The sequence below is a fragment of the Lithobates pipiens genome, unplaced genomic scaffold (genome assembly GCF_037356315.1).
Source record: "Lithobates pipiens isolate NorthernLeopardFrog02 unplaced genomic scaffold, aLitPip1_a1.2 Scaffold_13, whole genome shotgun sequence".
Taxonomy (NCBI): domain Eukaryota; kingdom Metazoa; phylum Chordata; class Amphibia; order Anura; family Ranidae; genus Lithobates; species Lithobates pipiens.
The window spans coordinates 138,390,793-138,413,327 of NW_027507718.1; the positions used below are offsets into that span (position 1 = coordinate 138,390,793).

The window sequence follows — 22,535 nt, forward strand, 5'->3', positions numbered from 1 at the left end:
TAATCTTCCAGGATCTGGAAATGCGTTGCACAAACCTTTCTTCAAGGCCTCCTGAAGATGTTTTATCCTCTGCTCGCTCTGCAAAGGCAGGTTGAGTTCTGCAACCTTACCCTTGTAACGTGGATCAAAAAGAGTTGCCAATCAGTAATGATCCCTTTCCTTGATACCACAAATCCTAGGGCCCTTTTGCAGGCTTCGCAGAATCAGGAAGGCCATGCAGCCTAAGTTTGCAGAGGCATTTCGATTCCTCTGTGTCACTAAGGATCACATGATCCGTAACTACCTCCTCCCAGCCACATACAACTCCTTGGGTTTCTAGGGACTGAAAACCATCCCTTGAAGACTGCTGTTGAGTGTTATCCTCTACATCCATGCTGACACAATCCTCCTCCTCTTCTTCCTGTGTGTTTGGCGGTCCCGCAGGAATGCTATCTGGATAAAGGGGGTATTCAGAGTAAAGGAAGTCCTCCTCTTCCTCCTGCTGTTCTGCCTCAAGTGCCCTGTCCATGATTCAACAAAACATGTGCTCCAGCAGGAAGACTAGAGGGACAGTGTCATTGATGCATGCATTGTCGCTGCTCACCATCCTTGTGGCCTCCTCAAATGGGGACAGGACACTGCATGCATACTTAATCAGTAGCAACTGGCCTGGCGAAAAGTAGCCAAGCTCCCCTGACCCTGTCCTGGTGCTATACTCGCACAGGTACACATTAACGGCCCTCTGCTGTGTATGCAGCCGCTGCAGCATTGCCAACGTTGAGTTCCACCTGGTGGGCATGTCACAAATGAGGCGGTTGGTGGGCAGGTTGCATTCCCTTTGAATGTCAGCCAGTCAAGCACTGGCATTGTATGAATGGCGGAAATGACCACAGACTTCTGGCCTGCCTCAGGAGATCCTGTAAGCCTGGGTACCTGTTTAAGATCCGCTGCACCACCAAATTCAGGATGTGTGCCAAACATGGAACATGGGTCAAGTTTCGCTATCGGAGGGTGGAGATAAGGTTGGTGCCATTGTCACAAAACTATTCCTGGCTGAAGCTGGCATGGCATCAACCACCTCTGAACCTGCTCCTGCAGAGCTGACAATCTCTGCCCCAGTGTGGCTTCTGTCCCCTAGACAGACCAACTCAAGCACAGCATGGCATCTTTAGCCTGACTGCTTGCGTAGCCCTTTGAGTGCTTACGGAGCATCGCTGGTTCAGAGGATAAATCTGCAAAAGAGGCCGTAGAGGAAGAAGAAGAGGAGAGAGTGGAGGACATGTGGCAGAATCACCACTAGCATTTTGGAGGCAGAACAAGCTCCAACAACACTTGCATATATGTGTGTGTGTGTGTGTGTGTGTGTATGTGTGTGTACGAGACTGTATATGTATATTAATACACCACCAGTGTATTAGAAACAGTACACCACAGAATGCACTGTAGATATAGGCTACACTGGATGCAGAGTATAATATATATATATATATATATATATATATATGTATATATATGTATACATACACACACACACATAAATACCACATACATTAGACTGGTTGTGTGTATATATATATATATATATATATATATATATATATATATATATATATACACATATATATATATATACATACATATATATATATATATATATATATATATATATATATATATATATATATATATATATATATACACACACACACACACACAATCAAATACACTGCCACTAACTGTATAACCTGCCTGCTTACCCTAACTCAAGCTATCTCTCTGTCCCTACCAGCAACACTACACACGGCCACCGTGTAAGCAGCCTTATCTAGTGTGGGGTGTGGACTTAGTCCCCCTGAGCCATGATTGGCCAAAGGCACCCTGCCTTTGGCCAATTATGGCTCTCTCAGCAGAGCGCACTGTGATTGGCCAAAGCATGCAGATCAAGTGCATGCTTTGACCAATCATCATACAGCAATGCACTGCGATCTCTCAGTGCATTATGGGGCGTCCCGTGGCGCTCAAACTTCCACGAAGGCCCCATAATGTTCACTGTTCGGCAAAAGGGCAAACAACTTAAATACTGCCAGGTCACCTGAGGCCAGGTGACAGATGCACACTGTTGGGGGTCAGGAGTGCACCGCTATGGTAGTGGACCTTATAGCTGACTGCTGCGGATGGAACTCTGGGTGGTTCAGAAAAGCAGGTCCACTGGAGTGCCAACATGGATCCCATTGGAAGCTAGAGCATAAGATTCCCCAGAGCCAGCAGGTATTCACCAGAGCCTCTAGTGGTGAGGATGGACTGCACTGCATCTGCCCCCAGAGCACACGGCAAGCAGGAGACAGGAAACCAAACACACAATATTGCTCAGCAAGGTAGGCTTGGACAGCACAGTGTTAAATAGTGTATCCTGTAGAGGCTAGGGTGGAGCCCCACTGAGGGAAAATTACTTAACCATTGCAGGTGTGAGAGTGCAGCCCTAGACTGACACACAGACCAGGTAAGCAGACAGAAGGTATTACTGGCAATTCATGACAAATACTTACCAGAAGCTTATCTCAGTCCAGTGTTGTGCACATCTGCAACAGCTCTTCTCCCCTCTTCTGGCTCTTGCAGGCTTAGCTGAAAGTATCAAGAGCCAATGGTTCCTGCTGCTGTTAATCAAAACCTGTGAGCAGAGGGGTGGGGCCAAGGTGCGCTGTGTGAATAAATAGTAGATAGATGCAAACAGTCTGGCTTGGAATTGAGCATACATGGGTGCCCCACCCATGGGAAGCAGGTTCCTATGGGGACACTCATAGGGGAAGGAGTCAGGAGCACCAGCAGAGGACCCGAGAAGAGGAGGATCTGGGCTACTCTGTCCAAAACCATTACACAGAGCAGGTAAGGATAACAAGTTTGTTATTTTAACCGCTTGCGACCGCTGCACAAACATTTACGTCGGCAGAATGGCATGGACAGGCAAATGGGCGAACAGGTACATCCCTTTAAATTTGCCTCCATGTGGTCGGGTGCACGCTGCCGGTGGTGCGCGCATAAGCTCTGCGAGTATGATTGCAGGTCCCACAAACTCGATATCTGTGGGGATACCTGCGATCGTCTCACAGAGAGGAAGTGCCTAATGACACTGACACTGATAGCTGCTCCCTGTGATCAGGAGCGGTGATCAGTGTCGTGTCACGCGTAGCCCCTCCCCCCACAGTTAGAATCACTTCCTAGGACACACTTATCCCCTGCAGCGCCCCCTAGTGATTAACCCCTTCACTGACAGTCACATTTATACAGTAATCAATTCATTTTTAATCGCACTGATCGCTGTATAAATGTGAATAGTTCCCGAAAAACACAAAAGTGTCCGATCTGTCCACCACAATGTTGCAGTCACAATAAAAATCACTGATCGCCATCAGTACTAGAAAAAAAAAATATTAATAAAAATGCCATAAAACTATCCCCTATTTTGTAGATGATATACCTTTTGCACCAACCAACCAATAAACGCTTATTGTGATTTTTTTTTTAACCAAAAATATGTAGAAGAATAAGTATTGGCCTAAACTAAGGAAAAATACATTTTTATATATTTTTTGGGGATATTTATTATAGCAAAAAGTAAAAAATATTGCTTTTTTTTCAAAATTGTCGCTGTTTTTTTTATTTATAGCGCAAAAAAACAAAAACGGGAGAGGTGATCAAGTACCACCAAAAGAAAGCTCTATTTGTGAGTAAAAAAGGACCTCAATTTTGTTTGGGACAACCGCGCATTTGTCAATTAAAGTGACGCAGTGCCGAATCGCAAAAAAAACGCTCTGGTCTTTGGCCAGCCAAATTGTCCAGGACTTAAGTGGTTAAAAAAAAAAAATGTCAAGCTTTTTCAATCACTTTAAGTGTCCTCCACATGATATGAGTGTTTGAGCAGGTCTATATTTTAGGGACAATCACATGGGTTCAATTCTCCCCCACCGATCCAGCCTCCAATACCCTTTCATTACCAGGTAATTTTTCACATTTCAGTGCAGTGATTATTTGGCTGACAATTACTTGCAACACACTACCCACATGAATTTTATATTGTTTTTTTAGATACAGCTTGCTTTTGGTAGTATGTATTAATAAAGACTGGGTTTTCATTTGTTATTATATAAAGGAAAAAAAGGCCAACATTAAATATACATATACCAAATTTTAGTTTTTTGTTATTTTGCCCCAGCATACACTTTAATATGGTAATAAATCCTCAGCATTTTTTAGCTTAACACATTGAGGACAATAGAATAAACTTTCCCAAGTAAATTATGTGTTATAATTATTGGACTTGCAGTTAATGCCACTGGCTCCAGCTTTCGCTGTGCTGCTCCCCTGAAAGTGGAAATAAAGGAGAAGTATAGCCAAGCTTTTTTGGCTATACTTCTCCTATAGATCACAAGAGTGCAGTACGTTCTGCACTCCTGTGGCCCATTCTCAGCTGACAGCTGGCTAAAACTTGCTGTTGGCTGACATCACAGAGACTGTCCAGGCTCAGGAAAGATCCTGACCACATGGTTGGGATACGCCTAGGCGCCTGGCTCAGCCTCTCAGCAATCCACCAGCCCCTCCTGCCCCCTCCACAGCCCAGTGCTCCAGTGAGTGCTGGATGGAGAGCAGAGAGCTGCTGACTAACTGTCACAGATCTTTGCTCAGAGTGGAGGGGGAGAACTGAGCGATCAGCGGCACTCAGTTCTCACTACTGAACCAGTCGGGGACAGATGCATCCACCTAGGTGAGTGTGCTTTTGTTTTGAATACAGGGGACAGGAGTGCGTAATGTACAGAATGCAGGGGACAGGAGTATGTAATGTACAGAATTCAAGGGACATGAGTACGTAATGTACAGAATTCAGGGGACAGGAGTACGTAATGCACAGAATACAGGGGACAGGAGTACGTAATGCACAGAATGCAGGGGACAGGAGTACATAATGCACAGAATGCAGGGGACAGGAGTACGTAATGCACAGAATGCAGTGGACAGGAGTATATAATGCACAGAATGCAGGGGACAGGAGTATGTAATGCACAGAATGCAGGGGACAGGAGTACGTAATGCACAGAATGCAGTGGACAGGAGTATATAATGCAGAGAATGCAGGGGACAGGAGTACGTAATGCACAGAATGCAGTGGACAGGAGTATATAATGCACAGAATGCAGGGGACAGGAGTATGTAATGCACAGAATGCAGGGGACAGGAGTACATAATGCACAGAATGCAGGGGACAGGAGTACGTAATGCACAGAATGCAGTGGACAGGAGTATATAATGCACAGAATGCAGGGGACAGGAGTATGTAATGTACAGAATGCAGGGGACAGGGGTACGTAATGTACAGAATGTAGGGGACAGGAGAATATAATGCACAGAATGCAGGGGACCAGGAGTATGTAATGCACAGAATGCAGGGGACAGGAGTATGCAATGCACAGAATGCAGGGGACAGGAGTATGCAATGCACAGAATGCAGGGGACAGGCATATGTAATGCACAGAATGCAGGGGACAGGAGTATGCAATGCACAGAATTCAGGGGACAGGCATATGTAATGCACAGAATGCAGGGGACAGGAGTTTTATCCACAGAATGCATAGTAGAAATCATGGGTATAAAACAAATCATGCAGGGGTGTGTAATGCACATTTTAGGGTGCAAAATCCCCCCCCCCCTGTAAGCAATACCCTTCTCCACTTTATCCACTCCCTCCTTTGCAAAAAGATAAAACAAAACACTAATTCGAGCACTTAACCCCCCCCCCCCAGCACAAATCCTCTATTCCCCTCCCAGAACAAATCCACCCAAGCAGACCCCCCTCCCAACAACATGAAGTAAAAATCCTCCTTCCGTACCTCTCTCAGATTAAATGCTTTTCAACCCCCCAAATCCTTCATCCCAGCACAACCCCCCATTCTAGTATAAATCCTCTCCCACTCAAATTCCCTAGCACACATCTTCTTTCCCTCACTAATTCCCCTTCCCAACACAACAAATCCCCCCAAATTTATTTTCCCAGCAAACATTTTCTCCCCCCTTCAAGCAAACCCCCCCATCCCTATTTTAGTGCAGATCCTTCTCCTCCTCCCAGCGTAAATCCTTTCTCCACTTGTAGCACAAATCATCTCCCCCAAATCCCCTTTCCCAGCACTGATCTTCTTTTACCCCCCAAATGCCCCCTCCCAGCACAACTCCTCATCCTGGCATAAATGCCCCACCCACAAATCCCACCCCAGCACATATTCTGTCCCCGCTTCTAGCAGAAAGCCACCCAACCCCTTCATCTCAACACAAACCCTTCTTCCCTCTCTTCAAATCCCTCCAGGACAAATCTTGTCCTCCCACCTCCAAATCCCCTTCCCAGAAAAAATCCTCTCCCCACTCCACTCTCTTTTCCAGCACCCCCCCCAATCTTGAGTAAAAGACTCTCTTCCCCACCCTATCCTCCCAAGCACAAATCCTCTTTCCCCGAATACCCCTCGCCTGCACAAGTCCTTTCCCCAGTTCTATCACAAATCCTGCCACCCAAATCCCCCTTCCCCACACAAATCTTCTTCCCCTTCTCCAAGACAATTATTCCAACACCACCCTGAATCCCCCCTCCCAGCACAATCCACCCTTCTTCCCCATCTCAGCACAAATTCCCACCTACCTCAGTTCTCCCCTCCCAGAACAAATCCTTTATTCCTTCAATTTCCCCCCAGCACAAATCCTCCCTCTCTCTAATCCCTTTTCCCCAAATAAATCCTCTTCCACCCCACAAATTCTTCCTTACGACACAATTTCCCTCCCCAAATTCCCCCCAGCACAAATCCTCCTTTCCTCCATTCCCCCTTCCAACCAAATCTCTCTTCCCCTCTTCAAGCACAATTCCCCCCCATCTCCATTTCTAGCACAAATCCCCCCCCCCCCACCCTGCTCCCCGTCATTTTTTCCCACCCCCCATCAGTATACCTTTCCTGTCATTGTTCTGATGGGGAATGGGGAAGTGGGCTGGGGGGTAGGTAGGTGAATGGCGAGGTGGGGCTAGGGTGTAGGGATAGGGAAGGGGTAAGTGGGGGTGGGGTAAATATAGGGAAAGGTTAAGTGGGGGCGGGGGGGCAGGGGTGTTTGAAATGGAAGGTATTGAAGTATAGGGTATGGAAGGGTTGTGGGAAGATTGCTTGGTGGCTGGAGGGGGTCTCTTAAAACAATGCCTTTGGCTAGGGGGGGGGGGGGGGGTGAGGGCTGGGCTAGAGGATTGATTTCAATGTTGGTTGGTGAGTATGAATGGAAGAGGATGCTGGAAGAGCTGGGGGGGGGGCAATGAAGGGGGAGAGGGAAGATGCATGAATTAATTGAAATGACAGGTGGGGGGGCATTGAGCAGCAGTGACAGAAGTAGAGACTGCAGAAATGACTGTGAGCTGTGGTGGGTAGAGGGTTGAAAGAGTTAATGGAAATGACAGACGGGGAGGCATGGAACAGCGGTGACAGCGGGAGAGGGATTATCATGCTGCTCGGCTTGGATGGAGTGTTGCCGGCAGGAGATGCTGGAGCAGAAGTAAATTTGGCTGGAGCAACTGGCGGGAGAGGGATCATTAGTCTGGCCGGCTGATAGTCATGTTGGAACAAGAGTGATACTGGCAGGGGGGGGTGGTGAAAGGGGAGATGGAATAGGAAGGTTGGTGGATGGCTTGAGAAAGTAATGCTACTGACCAGATCGCTGGCTGGGCTTGCAGATGTAGCATAGAGCAGGACCTCCAGCTTTTGCAAAACTACAAGTCTCATCATGCCTCTCCCTCTGGGTGTCATGCTTGTGGCTGTCAGAGTCTTGCTATGCCTCATGGGACTTGTAGTTCTGCAACAGCTGGAGGTCCGCTAATTGCATATCCCTGCCATAGAGGGTGGCTCTGGTCTCTGTGCTTCTCTCACTGTGCAGTCTGTGTCCTGACACTTTTTGAAGCTACTTCCTCTTCAAAGGAAGTCGGAGGTGGCCTATAAAGTGTGTCTTTGTTTGCTAGGACACCGGCGGTTCTAGCAACTGACAGTTTTGAAGATTGAGGGGCTGGGAGAGAAGCAGAGATTGCTTTGCATTCTCTGCTCACAGAATTCTTCACTTTGAGAGTACCACCACCGAATGGAGCCCTGCACTGGGCTCTGGATTCCAGGATTCCAGCCCAGATCCGCGGGACCCCGGGAATTACTTTAAATCTCAGGGCGGTCCCGCGGAATCTGGGACGGTTGGGAGGTATGTTACCCTCTACCCAGCCTGACAATGCTGCTGTCCAAAAATGTCTGATTTACTTCATCCAAAATGCAGCCACACTAATACAGGAGAGGTTACTGGCTGAAACATCAGGTGAAATGAGGAGGAAAAAAGCCTAAAAAAAGAAAACTGATGCAGCCATCATATCTAAGGATTGGTAAGCTGGGTTAGGTTTAATATAGGAAATTGTTAACAGTGGAAAGTGCAGTCTCAGGCCAGTCTGTAAGCATGGAGAAGGGGTGGGGGGGGGGGGGGGGGGAGCAGGGGATTTAATATAATTTTAGGGAAACAAGTACATTCCGCACCGTACCACTATTCACACACTGTAGCATGTAGTTTAAAAACAAATACTTGCAGAAATGTTGCCATGCTTCCAATTCAAACTATGGGTGGGGGAACCTACAATATGTAAATGATGCAATTCGTTTGATGTGGTGTTACTGTACTGTAAATCATCACTGATTGGGCATTTATTACAGTCTAAGGGCCCATACACATGATAAAAAAATCGTATGAAAATATATATAAGAGAAACTATTGGTCGACTAATTGTTCATTAGTATAGCACTTTTTACAGTCATTTCAGACTCTTTTGATGAAAAAAAACTAAGGTGCATACTAGAAATTTTTTAACCACTTCAGCTCCGGACCAATAAACACCTTAAGGACCAGAGGTCTTTTTGCAATTTCGCACTGCGCTGCTTTAACTGGTAATTGCGCGGTCATGCAATATTGCACCCAAACGAAATTTGCGTCCTTTTCTTCCCACAAATAGAGCTTTCTTTTGATGGTATTTGAGTGCCTCTGCGATTTTTTTTTTTTGCGATATAAATGGAAAAAGAGCGAAAATTTTGAAAAAAAAAGATATTTTCTTCTTTTTGTTATAAGAAAAATCGAATAAGCTAAATTTTAGTCATACATTGAGGGCAAAATTTATTCAGCCACATGTCTTTAGTAAAAAAAATGTCAATAAGCGTATATTTTTTGGTTTGCGCAAAAGTTATAGCGTCTACAAACTAGAGTACATTTTCTGGAATTTACACAGCTTTTAATTTATGACTGCCGATCTCATTTCTTGAGGTGCTAAAATGGCAGGGCAGTACAAATCCCCCCCAAATGACCCCATTTTGAAAGTAGACACCCCAAGGAAATTGCTGATGGGTATGTTGAGCCCATTGAATATTTATTTTTTTTGTCCTAAGGGATTGAATAATGACAAAAAAAAAAAAAAAATTTTTTTTACAAAAAGTTGTCACTAAATGATATATTGCTCACACATGCCATGGTTATATGTGGAATTGCACCCCAAAATATATTCCGCTACTTCTCCCGAGTATGGGGATACCACATGTGTGGGACTTTTTGGGAGTCTAGTCGCGCACGGCACCCCGAAAACCAATCACCACCTTCAGGATTTCTAAGGGTGCAAATTTTTGATTTAACTCCTCACTACCTATCACAGTTTCGAAGGCCATAAAATGCCAAAATAGCACAAAACCCCCCAAAATGACCCCATTTTGGAAAGTAGACACCCCAAGCTATTTACTGAGAGGCATGTTGAGTCCATGGAATATTTTATATTTTGCCACAAGTTGTGGGAATATTACAAACTTTTTTTTTTTTTGCACAAAGTTGTCACTAAATGATATATTGCTCACACATGCTATGGGCATATGTGAAATGACACCCCAAAATACATTCTGCTGCTTCTCCCGAGTATGGGGATACCACATGTGTGGGACTTTTTGTGAGTCTACTCGCGCACGGCACCCCGAAAACCAATCACCACCTTCAGGATTTCTAAGGGTGCAAATTTTTGATTTGACTCCTCACTACCTATCACAGTTTCGAAGGCCATAAAATGCCAAAATAGCACAAAACCCCCCCAAATGACCCCATTTTGGAAAGTAGACACCCCAAGCTATTTACTGAGAGGCATGTTGAGTCCATGGAATATTTTATATTTTGCCAAAAGTTGCGGGAATATTACAAACTTTTTTTTTTTTGCACAAAGTTGTCACTAAATGATATATTGCTCACACATGCTATGGGCAGAAGTCAAATTACACCCCAAAATAAATTCTGCTGCTTCTCCCGAGTACGGGGATACCACATGTGGGGGACTTTTTGGGAGCCTAGCCACGTACGGGACCCCGAAAACCAAGCACTGCCTTCCGGATTTAAATATAAAATGCTACCAAAAAACCTGTTAGCGATGGCAGGGATCAGGCCTGACTCTGCGATCGCTGCAGTTATGTGTTTAGTGTTTTGTAAGTGACAGTGATCGATCGATACTGCACTTGGGTGGGCTGGGCAGAGGGGCAAAACGCAGGTGCTAGCAGGTATCTGGGCTGATCCCGCTAACAATGCGTTTTTTTGGAACCCTAAACTGCTGGGGACGCTAGTATAGATCTGATCAGATCAGATATTGATCTGTTCAGATTCTATAGCACTACGGGAGGTATATGCTTTGCGTGTGGGTGTTAGCGGTACTGGCACTAACCTAGCGCTGCCTGGGGCGACGCAGACCCTGACCCTAAAACCTAATTGATATCACCCGCCGGGTGATCAGGGGGTTAAACCTTTATTGGGTAATAAATGGTGGGTGCCCTGATGCTATAAAAAACAAACTAACCAGAGTCACCCGTAACACTTATACGGTGATCAGTGGTGAAAGGGTTAACTAGGGGCAATCAGGGGGTTCAAATTTTTATTAGGTAGTATATGGGGGTCCCTGGCGCTATATAAAAACCTGACGGGGAACCTAAATAACTAACTGGCTAACCAGCGTCACCAGTGACACTTATACTGTGATCGCTGGTGAAAGGGGGTGAAAGGGTTAACTAGCAGCAATCAGGGGGTTAAAACCATTATTGGGTAGTATATCGGGGTACCTAGCGCTATAAAAACCTGGCGGTGAACCTAAAAAAATAACTAGCTACCTAGCGACACTAGCGACACTGATGCAGCGTTTAGAAAAATTATCGCTTAGTGACACTGGCAAAAGGGGGTGAAAGGGTTAACTAGCGGAAACCAGGGGGTTAAAACCATTATTGGGTAGTATATCGGGGTACCTAGCGCTATAAAAACCTGGCGGTGAACCTAAAAAAATAACTAGCTACCTAGCGACTGTAGCGACACTAATGCAGCGATCAGAAAAACGATCGCTTAGTGACACTGGCAAAAGGGGGTGAAAGGGTTAACTAGCGGCAATCAGGGGGTTAAAACCATTATTGGGTAGTATATCGGGGTACCTAGCGATATAAAAACCTGGCGGTGAACCTAAAAAAATAACTAGCTACCTAGCGACACATGCAGCGATCAGAAAAATGATCGCTTAGTGACACTGGCAAAAGGGGGTGAAAGGGTTAACTCTAGGGGCAATCAGGGGGTTAAATCTTTATTGGGGGGTGATAGGGGGCTACCCTGGACCTAACACTAACTGTCCTGACAGTTTTTACTGTCACAACTGACACTGAATGCATTGATCAGTAAAGAAATGATCAATGCAATCAGTGACACTGTGACTGGGGGGGGGGAGGGGGGGCGGGGGGGGATCGGGGGGCGATCGGGGGGGGGATCGGGGGGGGGGGGTTTGTGTGCCTGTGTGTACCTACATGTCAGTGTAGTGTTGGTGCACACTTACTATTAGTCTTCTCCTCGTAGTCCGGTCAAAAAGACCGCCCCGAGGAGAATGACATCACTTCCTCCCCACTGTGTATTGTTTACACAGGAAGAGGAAGCTTCTCATTGGCCAGGAGCGATCCAGAGGGGGTGGCCGAAAACCAACGGCCATCCCCTCATCACGGAGCGCTCCCGGAGGGAAACGGACCGTCGTATCCAGCGGGAGGGGGTCCGATCGGACCCCCCACCCGCTGGAAGGCATTCACGTACATCTACGTGATTGTGCCTGCCTGTGCCATTGTGCTGACGTACATTGGCAATACGGCGGTCCTGAAGTGGTTAAGTAAGTTAACACAACGTTCGATTTTCGTTAAGTGTAAAGTAGTCGTGTGGAAATGATTGAACATTAAATATTGCACATGATCAGAAGCAAAAAACTGCTCAGAAGACACAAGTACAAAACTACGTTTGCCTTTGTCATTCAAGAATTTTTGTAAAAGTTAAAGTGATTGTAAGGGTTAGTTTTTCTTTATTTAAAATAACACATGTCATACTTACCTTCACTGTGCAGCTCGTTTTGCACAGAGTGGCTCTGAACCTGGTCTTCTGGGGTCCCCCGGCTGCTCATGCGGCTCCTCCCCGCATCAGATAACCCCCTAGGGCAAGAGCTTCCCTGAGGGGGTTACCTTGCGGGCGCACACCAGAGTCCAGCATTTGGCGTCCATAGCCTCCAAATGTATGACTCGGCTCCGCCCCCCGGCGCCCGCGTCATTGGATTTGATTGACAGCAGCGGGAGCCAATGGCTGCGCTGCTATCAATCTAGCCAATCAGGACACGAGACACCAGCTAGAGCTGGTGTGCTCGTCCCCGGCGTGAGAAAAAGAGGGTCCAGGTAAGTAAAACGGGGGCACTGGGGGGGGGGGGGGGGGCTGCTGCACTGCAAGAGGTTTTTCACCTCAGTGCATTGAGGTGAAAAACCACTAAGGTTTACAACCCCGTTAATATTATTTTCATGATACGCTCCTTCATGGAAAATATAGAGATCCTTCGTCCGAGTTTCTCATAGTGTGTACTAGGCTTAAGGATCCAGCAAAAATATACCTTCACCCCACATTCAGTTCAACTATTATGTAACCTTAAAAGTTAACCACTCCAGCGGCAGAAGGATTTACCCCCTTAAAGACTAGGCCATTTTTTGCGATATGGCACTGCGTCGCTTTAACTGACAATTGCGGGGGCACTGTACCCAAACAAAATTTGTGTCCTCTTTTTCCCACAAATAGAGCTTTCTTTTGGTGGTATTTGATCACCTCTGCGGTTTTTATTTTTTGTGCTTTAAACAAAAAAAGACAAAAAATAAAACATTTCTGCTATAATACATATCCCAAAAAAGATATTAAAAAACAAATGTATTCATCAGTTTAGGCCAATATGTATTCTTCTATATATTTTTGGTTAAAAAAAATCTCAATTAAGGGCCTATTGATTGGTTTGCGCAAAAGTTATAGAGTCTGTAAAACAGGGAATCGATTTTTTTACTGGTAATGGCAGCAATCTGTGATTTTTAGCGGGTCTACGACATTGCGGCGGACAAATATGACCCCAAGTGACACCTTTTGGGGACCAGTGACATTTTTACAGCGATCGGTGCTACAAAAAGTGCACCGATCAATGTATAAATGCCACTGGCAAGGAAGGGGTTAACACTAGGGGGCAATCAAGGGATTAACTCTGTTCCCTGTGTGTGTTCTAACTGTGTAGGGGATGGGCTCACTGGGACAATGCAGAGATCATTGTCCCTAATCACTAGGAACAGCAATTTTCCCCTGTCAGAAAGGGGATCTGCCTTGTTTACATCATTCTTCCTCTCTGTACCGCGATTGCTGTGGCTGACGGACACGAGTCCGCCAGACCTGTAGGTGCGCTCCGGTGGCGAGGACCAGGTGCGTGCGTGTTTCCTTTCGCTGCTAACGAACACCTACAGTATCTATTGCATGAAGCGACATACAGATATGTCATCTTGGGCAATAGAGCCAACCTGCCGCAGTATATGTACTGTGGCTGGTCGCCAAGTGGTTAAGTGCACTTCTATTGGTGGTTTAAGAGCCATTATCACTGGTGCAGAAAATGTGGGTTCCGTGTGTGGCTTATCAATGCACTCAAAAAGGACTGCATTTGTCATCTGCTGGTTTGGATTGGGTACCAAAATAATGTTAAGGGCACCTCAAACACAGATCGCAAATGCAGTGTGTTGGCAGGCATCAAATCACATAGTACTGTTGTACCATTAAATTTGGTGTGCCGCTTTTTTTTTTTAACCACTTCCACTCTGGATAATTTACCCCCCTTCATGACCAGCCCAATTTTTGCAATAAGGCACTGAGTTTTTTTAACTGACAATTGCGTGGTCATGCAACACTGCACACAAATAAAATGTATGTCCTTTTTTTTCATAAATAGAACTTTCCTTTGGTGGTATTTGATTATCTCGGCGTTTTTTATATTTTTTTCACTATAAACAAAAAAAATTACTGACAAATTTTGAAAAAAAATAAATAAATAAATAAAATAAATAAATAAATATATATATATATATATATATATATATATATATATATATATATATATATAAATGTAGCAGGGTTGCTCCTCACAAATTTACTTGCCAGGAGTAGTTATACTGGTTGATTGCTAGAGATCTATTGATTTGGCCTTTTTTTTTTTCTGGAATCCCTTGGCCTACTGGGAGAGCCTATATATTCGGGATGAGGTCAGATGATCTGTGTTCTGTGCAACCTGGACGTCTGTCTGGGTGGACATGCGTTGTATTGCCCGGGCTGCTACTCTGGAGTTTGAGCCTATCCCAGGCACATCTGGCTGCTTTTTTAATATTGATATATATTCAGAGGAGCCCCTCTCCTTGTGGGTTTTTTTTTTTCACATCTAGCTGCTAGGCTGTCTTAGCCCCTGTACACACGGTCGGAGATTTCCACAACCAAATCCGTCGGATTTTTCCCGTCAGATTTAGTCTGACGGATTGTGTCTGAAACTGTTGCATACACACAGTCGGACTAAGTTGTCGAAAAATCCGATCTTTCAGAACGTAATTTCGTTACGATGGGACTACATTCAGGCTAGTAGCCAATAGCTTTGATGTAGGAATTTGATCTGAGCATGCGTGGCACTTGGTCCGATCAAAATTCTCTACACATGATCGGATTAGGTCCGACCGGCCCAGTTGGTCGGGAAATATTTCCAACATGTTGGAAAATTGGGTCGGACGGAGATTCGGACGGAATCAGTCCGATGCATACCACACACAGTCGGATTATCTGACGACACGGTCCGATAAGACGCATTCCGACGGATTCTCCGACCGTGTGTACAAGGCATAAGATCCTATCCAGAAGCAAGAGAGCAGCGCAGGGTTGAGATTGTGTCTTGCAGTCCAACCAAAAGTGGCGGTTCTGTCGGCCAGAGAACCTGTCACGGTCGGAGGTAGAGGAGAAGCTGTCGCCAGTAAGGGACTATCTGCCTTATGACAAGGGACCACAGTGAGTGAATAACTGAAGCAAGTACCGGAGCAGTATTCTCACCAACCGGGAACGGTGAAGAATCTGGAAACTTCAGTGAAAATCAAGCCAGGGACCCAGCCAGCGGATGTGACGCTTGCAGAGCAGCCTTGTGTGTCAAGCCAGGGACCGAGCAGGCCATTGGGGTGAAGCTTAAGAGCTATATAGAGTGTCAAGCTAGGGACCCGGCAGAGAAGCGGGGGTGACGCTTGAGAAAGATACCACGTGAACATTGGAGAAGCTCAAGGGATTCAGTGGCAGTGAATCAGTGATCTAGTGAGAGATCGGGAGCTCAGTGTGCTGAAGAACTAAAAGGAGATAATGTAGTGGAATAGAGAGGACCTGTTCAGCTTGTGTTTGGAACTGTTAAAGACTGTTGCCATAGGAGACAGAATTCCTGCACATCCAGATGTGGCATCTTGCAGGATGCCTTTCCCTGCATTGAAGTCTCAGAGTCTGCCAATTCATCTTGCAACTACTTAAGGGTGTCCTGGCCCTAACCCTCTCTCCCCCAAAAAAAGAGACTGTTAAGAGAAATAACCTTTCTTTTGCATTCAAGAAGTGTCTGACGCCCAATAACTTTAATAACTCTGCACCCACCATGCCTCACAACCCACCACATACAGAAGGATGTCAGCTATCCCTGGCCGTGGAGGCTCTCATTAGAGCAAAAGAGGCCTGGGACCTTGCTACATACAGTAATGTGTATATATTTATATCAATAGGCGTACATTGATTAGTTTGCACAAAAGTTATAATGTCTACAAATCTAATAAGATAGATTTATGGCATTTTTATTTATTTTTTACTAGTAATGGCTGTGATTAGCGATTTTTAGCAGGACTGTGACATTGCGGCCGACAGATTGGACACTTTTGACACTTTTTAGGGACCATTGACATTTATACAGCGATCAGAGTTAATAATAGCCACTGATTACTGTATAAATGCCACTGGCAGGGAAGGGGTTTTCACTAGGGGGCAATCAAGGGGTTAAATGTGTTCCCTGGAAGTGTTGTTAACTGTATGGGGGCTGGGCTGACCGGAGGAGGAGAGAGATCGCTTTACCTAATCACTAGGAACAAGCAATCTGTCTCTCCTAGCCCTGACAGAATGGGGATCTGTTTGTGTACACTGACAGATCCTCGTTCTGCCTGTCTCTGGAGCAATCGTGGGTAGCCAACGGACATAGAGTCCACTGGAGCCGCTGGTTGTCTTCTCCGCCCATGCGCTCCCACAAAGCACCATGTACACGCCGACGTACAATGACGCCATTTCGCGCAGGGGAGCCAACTTGCCGCAGTACAACTGCAGTGGGCGGTCGATAAATAGTTAAAGGAATTTTTCATTTTATTGTTGCACTTTAAGCGTCATTAACCACTTCAATACCAGGCACTTTTGCCCCTTCCTGCCAAGGACAATTTTCAGCTTTCAGCGCTGTTGCACTTAGAATGACAATTGCGCAGTCATACAACACTGTACCCAAACTAAATTGTTATCATTTTCTTCCTACAAATAGAGCTCTCTTTTGGTGGTATTTGATCACCTTTGGGGTTTTTATTTTTTGCCAAGCAAACTAAAAAAGACCGACATTTTTGAAAAAAATATGTTTTTCTTCGTTTCGGTTATAAAATATTGTTTTCTCCTTCACTGACGGGCACTGATGAGGCAACACTGATGGGCACTGATGAGTTGGCACTGATATGTAGAATTGATGGGCACTGATATGCAGCACTGAAGGGCACTGACAGGCGGCTGTGATGAGCACTGACAGGTGGCACTGATGGACAGCACTGATGATGAGGTACTGACAGGTTTTACTGCTGGGCACAGATTGGCACAGATTGGCACTGTGGTGGGAACTGATTGCCACTGATATGGGCACTGACATCCGTTTCTGATGAGGCACTGACTGGCAGCTGATGGGTACTTATTGGCAGCTTCCTGGTTTAGATACACGCATGTGCGCACCCCCTGTTGGCCTGCGCTGTGATTGGACACAGCACAAGTTTGTCAGCAGGTTACTGACAATTATTTTGGCTGTTTACCTGCTAATCAACTGTGGCCAATCACAACACAGATCTGTGTGGTGGTAAACACTACACACAGATATGGCTGGATTTCTCCCCGCTTTCCATTACCGTTTAGAACTGAAAGCAAGGAGAGACTTCAGCCAGATGATTAGTAAGTAAAAGCTGCATGCATACACTTGCATACACTTGTTAGGCACAAAGTTAACTCCTTAATTGTGCTCTTGATCACTCCTGTCACCCAGTCAGTGTCTTTAGTACAGTGTACAGTAATATCACTGAACACTGTGTCAGTTAGCGCCTGATTTCCCACCACACTATCAGTCGCTGATCACCACCGTAACTAGTATAGTGTCTGTACAGTTCAGTGTCTTGATCATGATCAGAACTATACTAGTGTTCCCAATGCACAGCACAGTGTTGAATAACAAAAAATGACCTGGTCGTGAAGGGGGTAAAACCTTCTGGAGGTCAAGTGGTTAAATAAAATGTCTGGGAGATGCCCTTAACCTGCCTGTGAAGGTGTGCATTTGTACAATGTATACAACCTACTACAGCAACGCTGACATTTTAGGTAGAAAAATGCTTTTTTTAAATTGTTGGCAAATAAAAATTAATTTGTAAAAAAAATGGTCAGGGATTTTCTTCATTTATACCAGACATTTATGTCTCCTCTGAAACATACAAGGCCACATGCTGTTAACATGGAGGAAAGGGATACTCATATTGATAAGGCCTCTTCCCCAACACCTTGGTGGGGGGACAGGTGAGGGGCTTATTGGATTCTGGAAGGCCGTTTAAAAATAAATGGTCCATCAGATACTGACCCTTGCCCTCAAATTATATGTTAGGGGTACATGGTAAAAAAAAAAAGAAGCTCTGTAAATAAATACACCACTTAGCCCTTATTAAAAAATAAAAATGAAAAAATTAACAGTGTAAATCCATTGTTAATTGGGTGGTCTAGAGAAGCAGATCCTTATCAGTTGCTAATTAGTCATTGGACCAATTCTACAGGCAGCTGAGGAGGGTCGCCCCCTCCTGCCACCCTCTCACCGGGGAGCCTGGAACTGAAGCCAGTGGTTTTTCCAGCTTACCATAGGTGCGCTCGGAGACTGGAATGTCCTTGATCATCTCTGTGGTATAGGAAACCGGAAGTGACCAGTATTTTGTCACTTCTAGTTTCGCCAGATGTAAATAAAACCATTTTTTGCTTGGGAAATTCCTTGTGAGAACAATAAAAGTGATTTTAATTTTTTTTTTAAAAGATAGTGTAAACCCCCCCCCCCCCCAAAAAAAAGTAAAATGCAGGCATGCATGAACGGCTCCACACATGTAGGGTATTGCTATGAACGTCAGAATGAGAGCAATAATTCTAGCACCAGACCCTCCTGTATAACTCTAAAATGCTAACCTGTAAAGGCTTTTAAAGCATCACCTGTGGAGATTTTTAAATACCATAGTTTGGCACAACTTTAAAGCATGACATGTTAGGTATCTTTTATATTTTTTATGAGTATTATATCGGGTTTGTGTGCAATAAAAGTGTGTTGCATTTGAAAAATGCCACAAGATATGAAAAATTGCAAGACTCTACATTTTATTCTTTAGGGCCTCTGCTTAAAAGATAAAGAATATTTGGTGTTTCTAGCAAAAAATACAGATATTTAAATGTAAACAAAAAATGGCAGAAAAGACCTGGTCTTCAAGTGGGTATTTAGGAGGATTTCACTTATTTAGGTGCTTGATATTATTATATGGATACATTGTTTTACTATGAGGTCCACTAATTACTGAATATTAAATATAAATTGTAGTGTCTTCCCTAACATAAATTGATAACCCCAAAAGTTAACAGGCTATTCATTTATCTCTTTTAGTATGCTGGCATTGAACCAAGTGATGCTGTCAACACAGAGGTAATGATCTCTCATATTTCCAAAAGTTTATGTGTATGTGCTTCTGTGCAGCTTCTCTATCATTATATAAACTTGCAAATTCAGCAATTGTGTCATTTCATGTTGGAATTATTCATGTTAAAATTATGAAGAAAAAGCTACAACATTGCATTACATGAATGAGTAGATGAGAAATTGATATGATTATGTCAACATTCCTTCCTTGTTAACAGGATATTCCAGGTTGAAAAACAAATAAAACCAGCACTTATGTGCCCTCCTGCAGGAACACATGAGGGGGTTCCCAGTTCTGCATTTGCCCCCATTTCAGTGAAACTAGGATCCACATTTCATAATTTCTCAGAATACTAGTTGTAACTAGTTGCGGCACTTTTTTGATCTGCGCGTCAGAATTCGGAAGTTGCTTGGATGTAGGTCTGCAGTATTTCCTCCACATCCAGGTGATGCGTCATTTGCATTTCTGTGTCCTTGAACATGGGTAACATCAGTTCTTATTAGGAATTTTAACATAGGTACTAGGACGACTCTGTCGGAAAAAAATCGCCAACTGTTCTCTGCATCCCAAAGCTTTCAGTTCCAAAACTCTTCTGCCAGAAGTGATTGAGCGCAAGAAAGCTTCAGATTTCAAAAGTCAGATTTCATAACTTGTTTGTTATGAAAGGGAGGTTCTGATAGATATCCTAAGACCAAAGGTAGGTCACTTTGAAAACAATGGACATATAGGCGATTTTGGCTTCCTTGCTTCCCTCGGGAACAGGCCACAAAATGTGAATTCTGTAAACACGGCACATAAGGGCTAACACACCTGCTGACCTAACACTTGGAAAAAACAGCACATAAAGGTTAAGCAATGCACTCATCTGAAACCTGGAAACACAACAAGAAGGGCTAAAGCAGGTTATGACCAGCTGTCTGTGACTGAGATTTAGTACATAGTACATCCCGATGGATACTTAGAAAACTCTGCACGCATGAGGCAACCTGAGAACAATGGGTTTTCCCATGGCACAAAAAAGGGGGTATGTTCATCTTGCTTCTACAGTCCAATATAGCATGGACAAAAACAAAGCAAGGCCAGTTGGGTGAGAATTCAATGTATTGGTCCTATGGGAGTGTGGGGGCAGAGCCAAACCCATGTGTGTGCTGCCATGAGATGGTCAGGAAGGAACTGTTATTGAAGCCTGACCATACAAGTATAATGACAAATACACTGACTATTTGTTCCATCAGCAGAAAAATCATAGTGATTCCAGAAGCATGATGAAAGTAACAATAAATGACAAGAGTGCCACCCAGTCTGTTCTTTTTGGGCAGTTCTGGTGAAAATCCTTGTGACTGCGGTAACTCTGCAGAAACCACTGGTTGAAAACAGTTATTTATTCACCTGGTGCCAGTGTTGTCCACTCTTGGCTTCCCTCTCTTTCTTACCTCTGTATAGCATGAACAAAAAATATTCAAGTAATCAGGCTGCATCAGTGATTTGGCTGAATTGTGGATCTCCATTCTTCTTTTCTCTGATGTCTATGGTATAATGGGCTAGGGGCTTGTGAACACTCTGTGCAGCCTGCACACTTAATCGTAGTGTGCTTGGCTTGCAGGGTCTAAGGCCTTTGCCAAAGAATCTAATGGTGGTGGATTGTGCTGTAGGGCACCTCCTAGGTTGCGGCCCCCAAGTACAGCTATGCAGGCCACAGCTGACCAGATTCAGAGGTACAGGAGGTATGAGTTAAATCAAAATTAAACCCAAACTCAAAAATACGATATATTGCAGCTTACCAATCATTGGTGATGGCTGCATTCGTTTTTAACCTCTGTTTTCACCTGATGATCTGACCAGTAACATATTCTCCTTCCTCCAGAGTGGTTACACTCTGGATGAAGGAGAAACAGAGACACATTTGGAAAGCAGCATTGTTAATCTGGAGGGAGGGAAGTGTTGGATGGACTAGCAGATTAACATTTAAAAGGCTAAATTCACCTTGTTCACTTGTTCACCTTTGTTCTTTTTCAAAATTTCTGCTCCCCTATGTACCAATATAGCATTCATGTACTTTTTTGAAAAAATATCAATGCTGGCCATAAAATTTAGACACTTCCCTTACTGTCCTCCATTCATGTTTCCAAATCTATCTATTGCTTCTGTCTTACTTCCTTACTGACTATAGGTTATGACACAGGAAGGAGTTGACCAGCCGACCTCATTAGCACACACCCTGCATCATCCACCCTACCATTCCAGCGGCACATTTTGTTTAAATGAAATGCAATCAATCAGTGATCACACTTCTCACTAAATACACAATAAACAATCAAATTACATAGTGTATGGCCATCTTTATACAAGTACATAGGAGGGAGTGAACAGAAAAACTCAGTTGTCAAGCCCTGTTCACATCTCTGCATAGCGGGAACTCACATTCCCACATGCATTTTCTGCAAAACGCACAGTAAAAAACACGCAACCCACAAAATGTCAAAATGTCCCATTAGCCACATATAGCACAGCCAATTGAAATCACTATGCACTATGCGTGTCAGAGGAAAAATGAGCCACAAAACGTTTGCTCCCACTATGCCAGATGTGAATGGGGCCTGAAAGTGAAGTTGGTGCGGTAACACAAGAACAACGAGGCTCCATTCACATCTGTGCGTTTCCTTGCATTTCAGAAATGCGCTGCACCAAAAATCGCAGTGAAAAACGAAACAAGCTCCAATCTAAAAAAAAGTTCTGAAGCCTCTTTGGGGTGATTGCTGTGTGTAGAGCAGCCCATTCAGGGCTGCCTTATGTGTGATGAGTGAAAATGCTCCAAAACGCCTCCCCCGCTTTTATGGAAAGCGTTGATATCTTTGAAAAAAAAGTACATGAATACTATATTGGTACATAGGGGAGCTGGAATTTAGAAAAAGTGAACAAAGGTGAACTTAGCCTTTAACCACTTCAGCTCCGGACCAATAAATACCTTAAGGACCAGAGGTCTTTTTGCAATTTCGCACTGCGCTGCTTTAACTGGTAATTGCGCGGTCATGCAATATTGCACCCAAACGAAATTTGCGTCCTTTTCTTCCCACAAATAGAGCTTTCTTTTGATGGTATTTGATTGCCTCTGCGATTTTTTTTTTTTGCGATATAAATGGAAAA

The 22,535-nt window shown here is 44.4% G+C and overlaps 1 protein-coding gene across 2 annotated transcripts in view; it reads left to right on the forward strand.

Annotated features, from left to right (window-relative positions):
• MISP (mitotic spindle positioning) overlaps positions 1–22,535 on the forward strand; it is a 223,219-nt gene that overhangs the window by 179,839 nt on the left and 20,845 nt on the right. For both annotated transcript variants that reach the window (XM_077475639.1, XM_077475638.1), the window contains one exon: positions 19,358–19,396. In XM_077475639.1, coding sequence (XP_077331765.1) covers positions 19,358–19,396 — 39 coding nt within the window. The remainder of the gene's footprint in view (positions 1–19,357; positions 19,397–22,535) is intronic.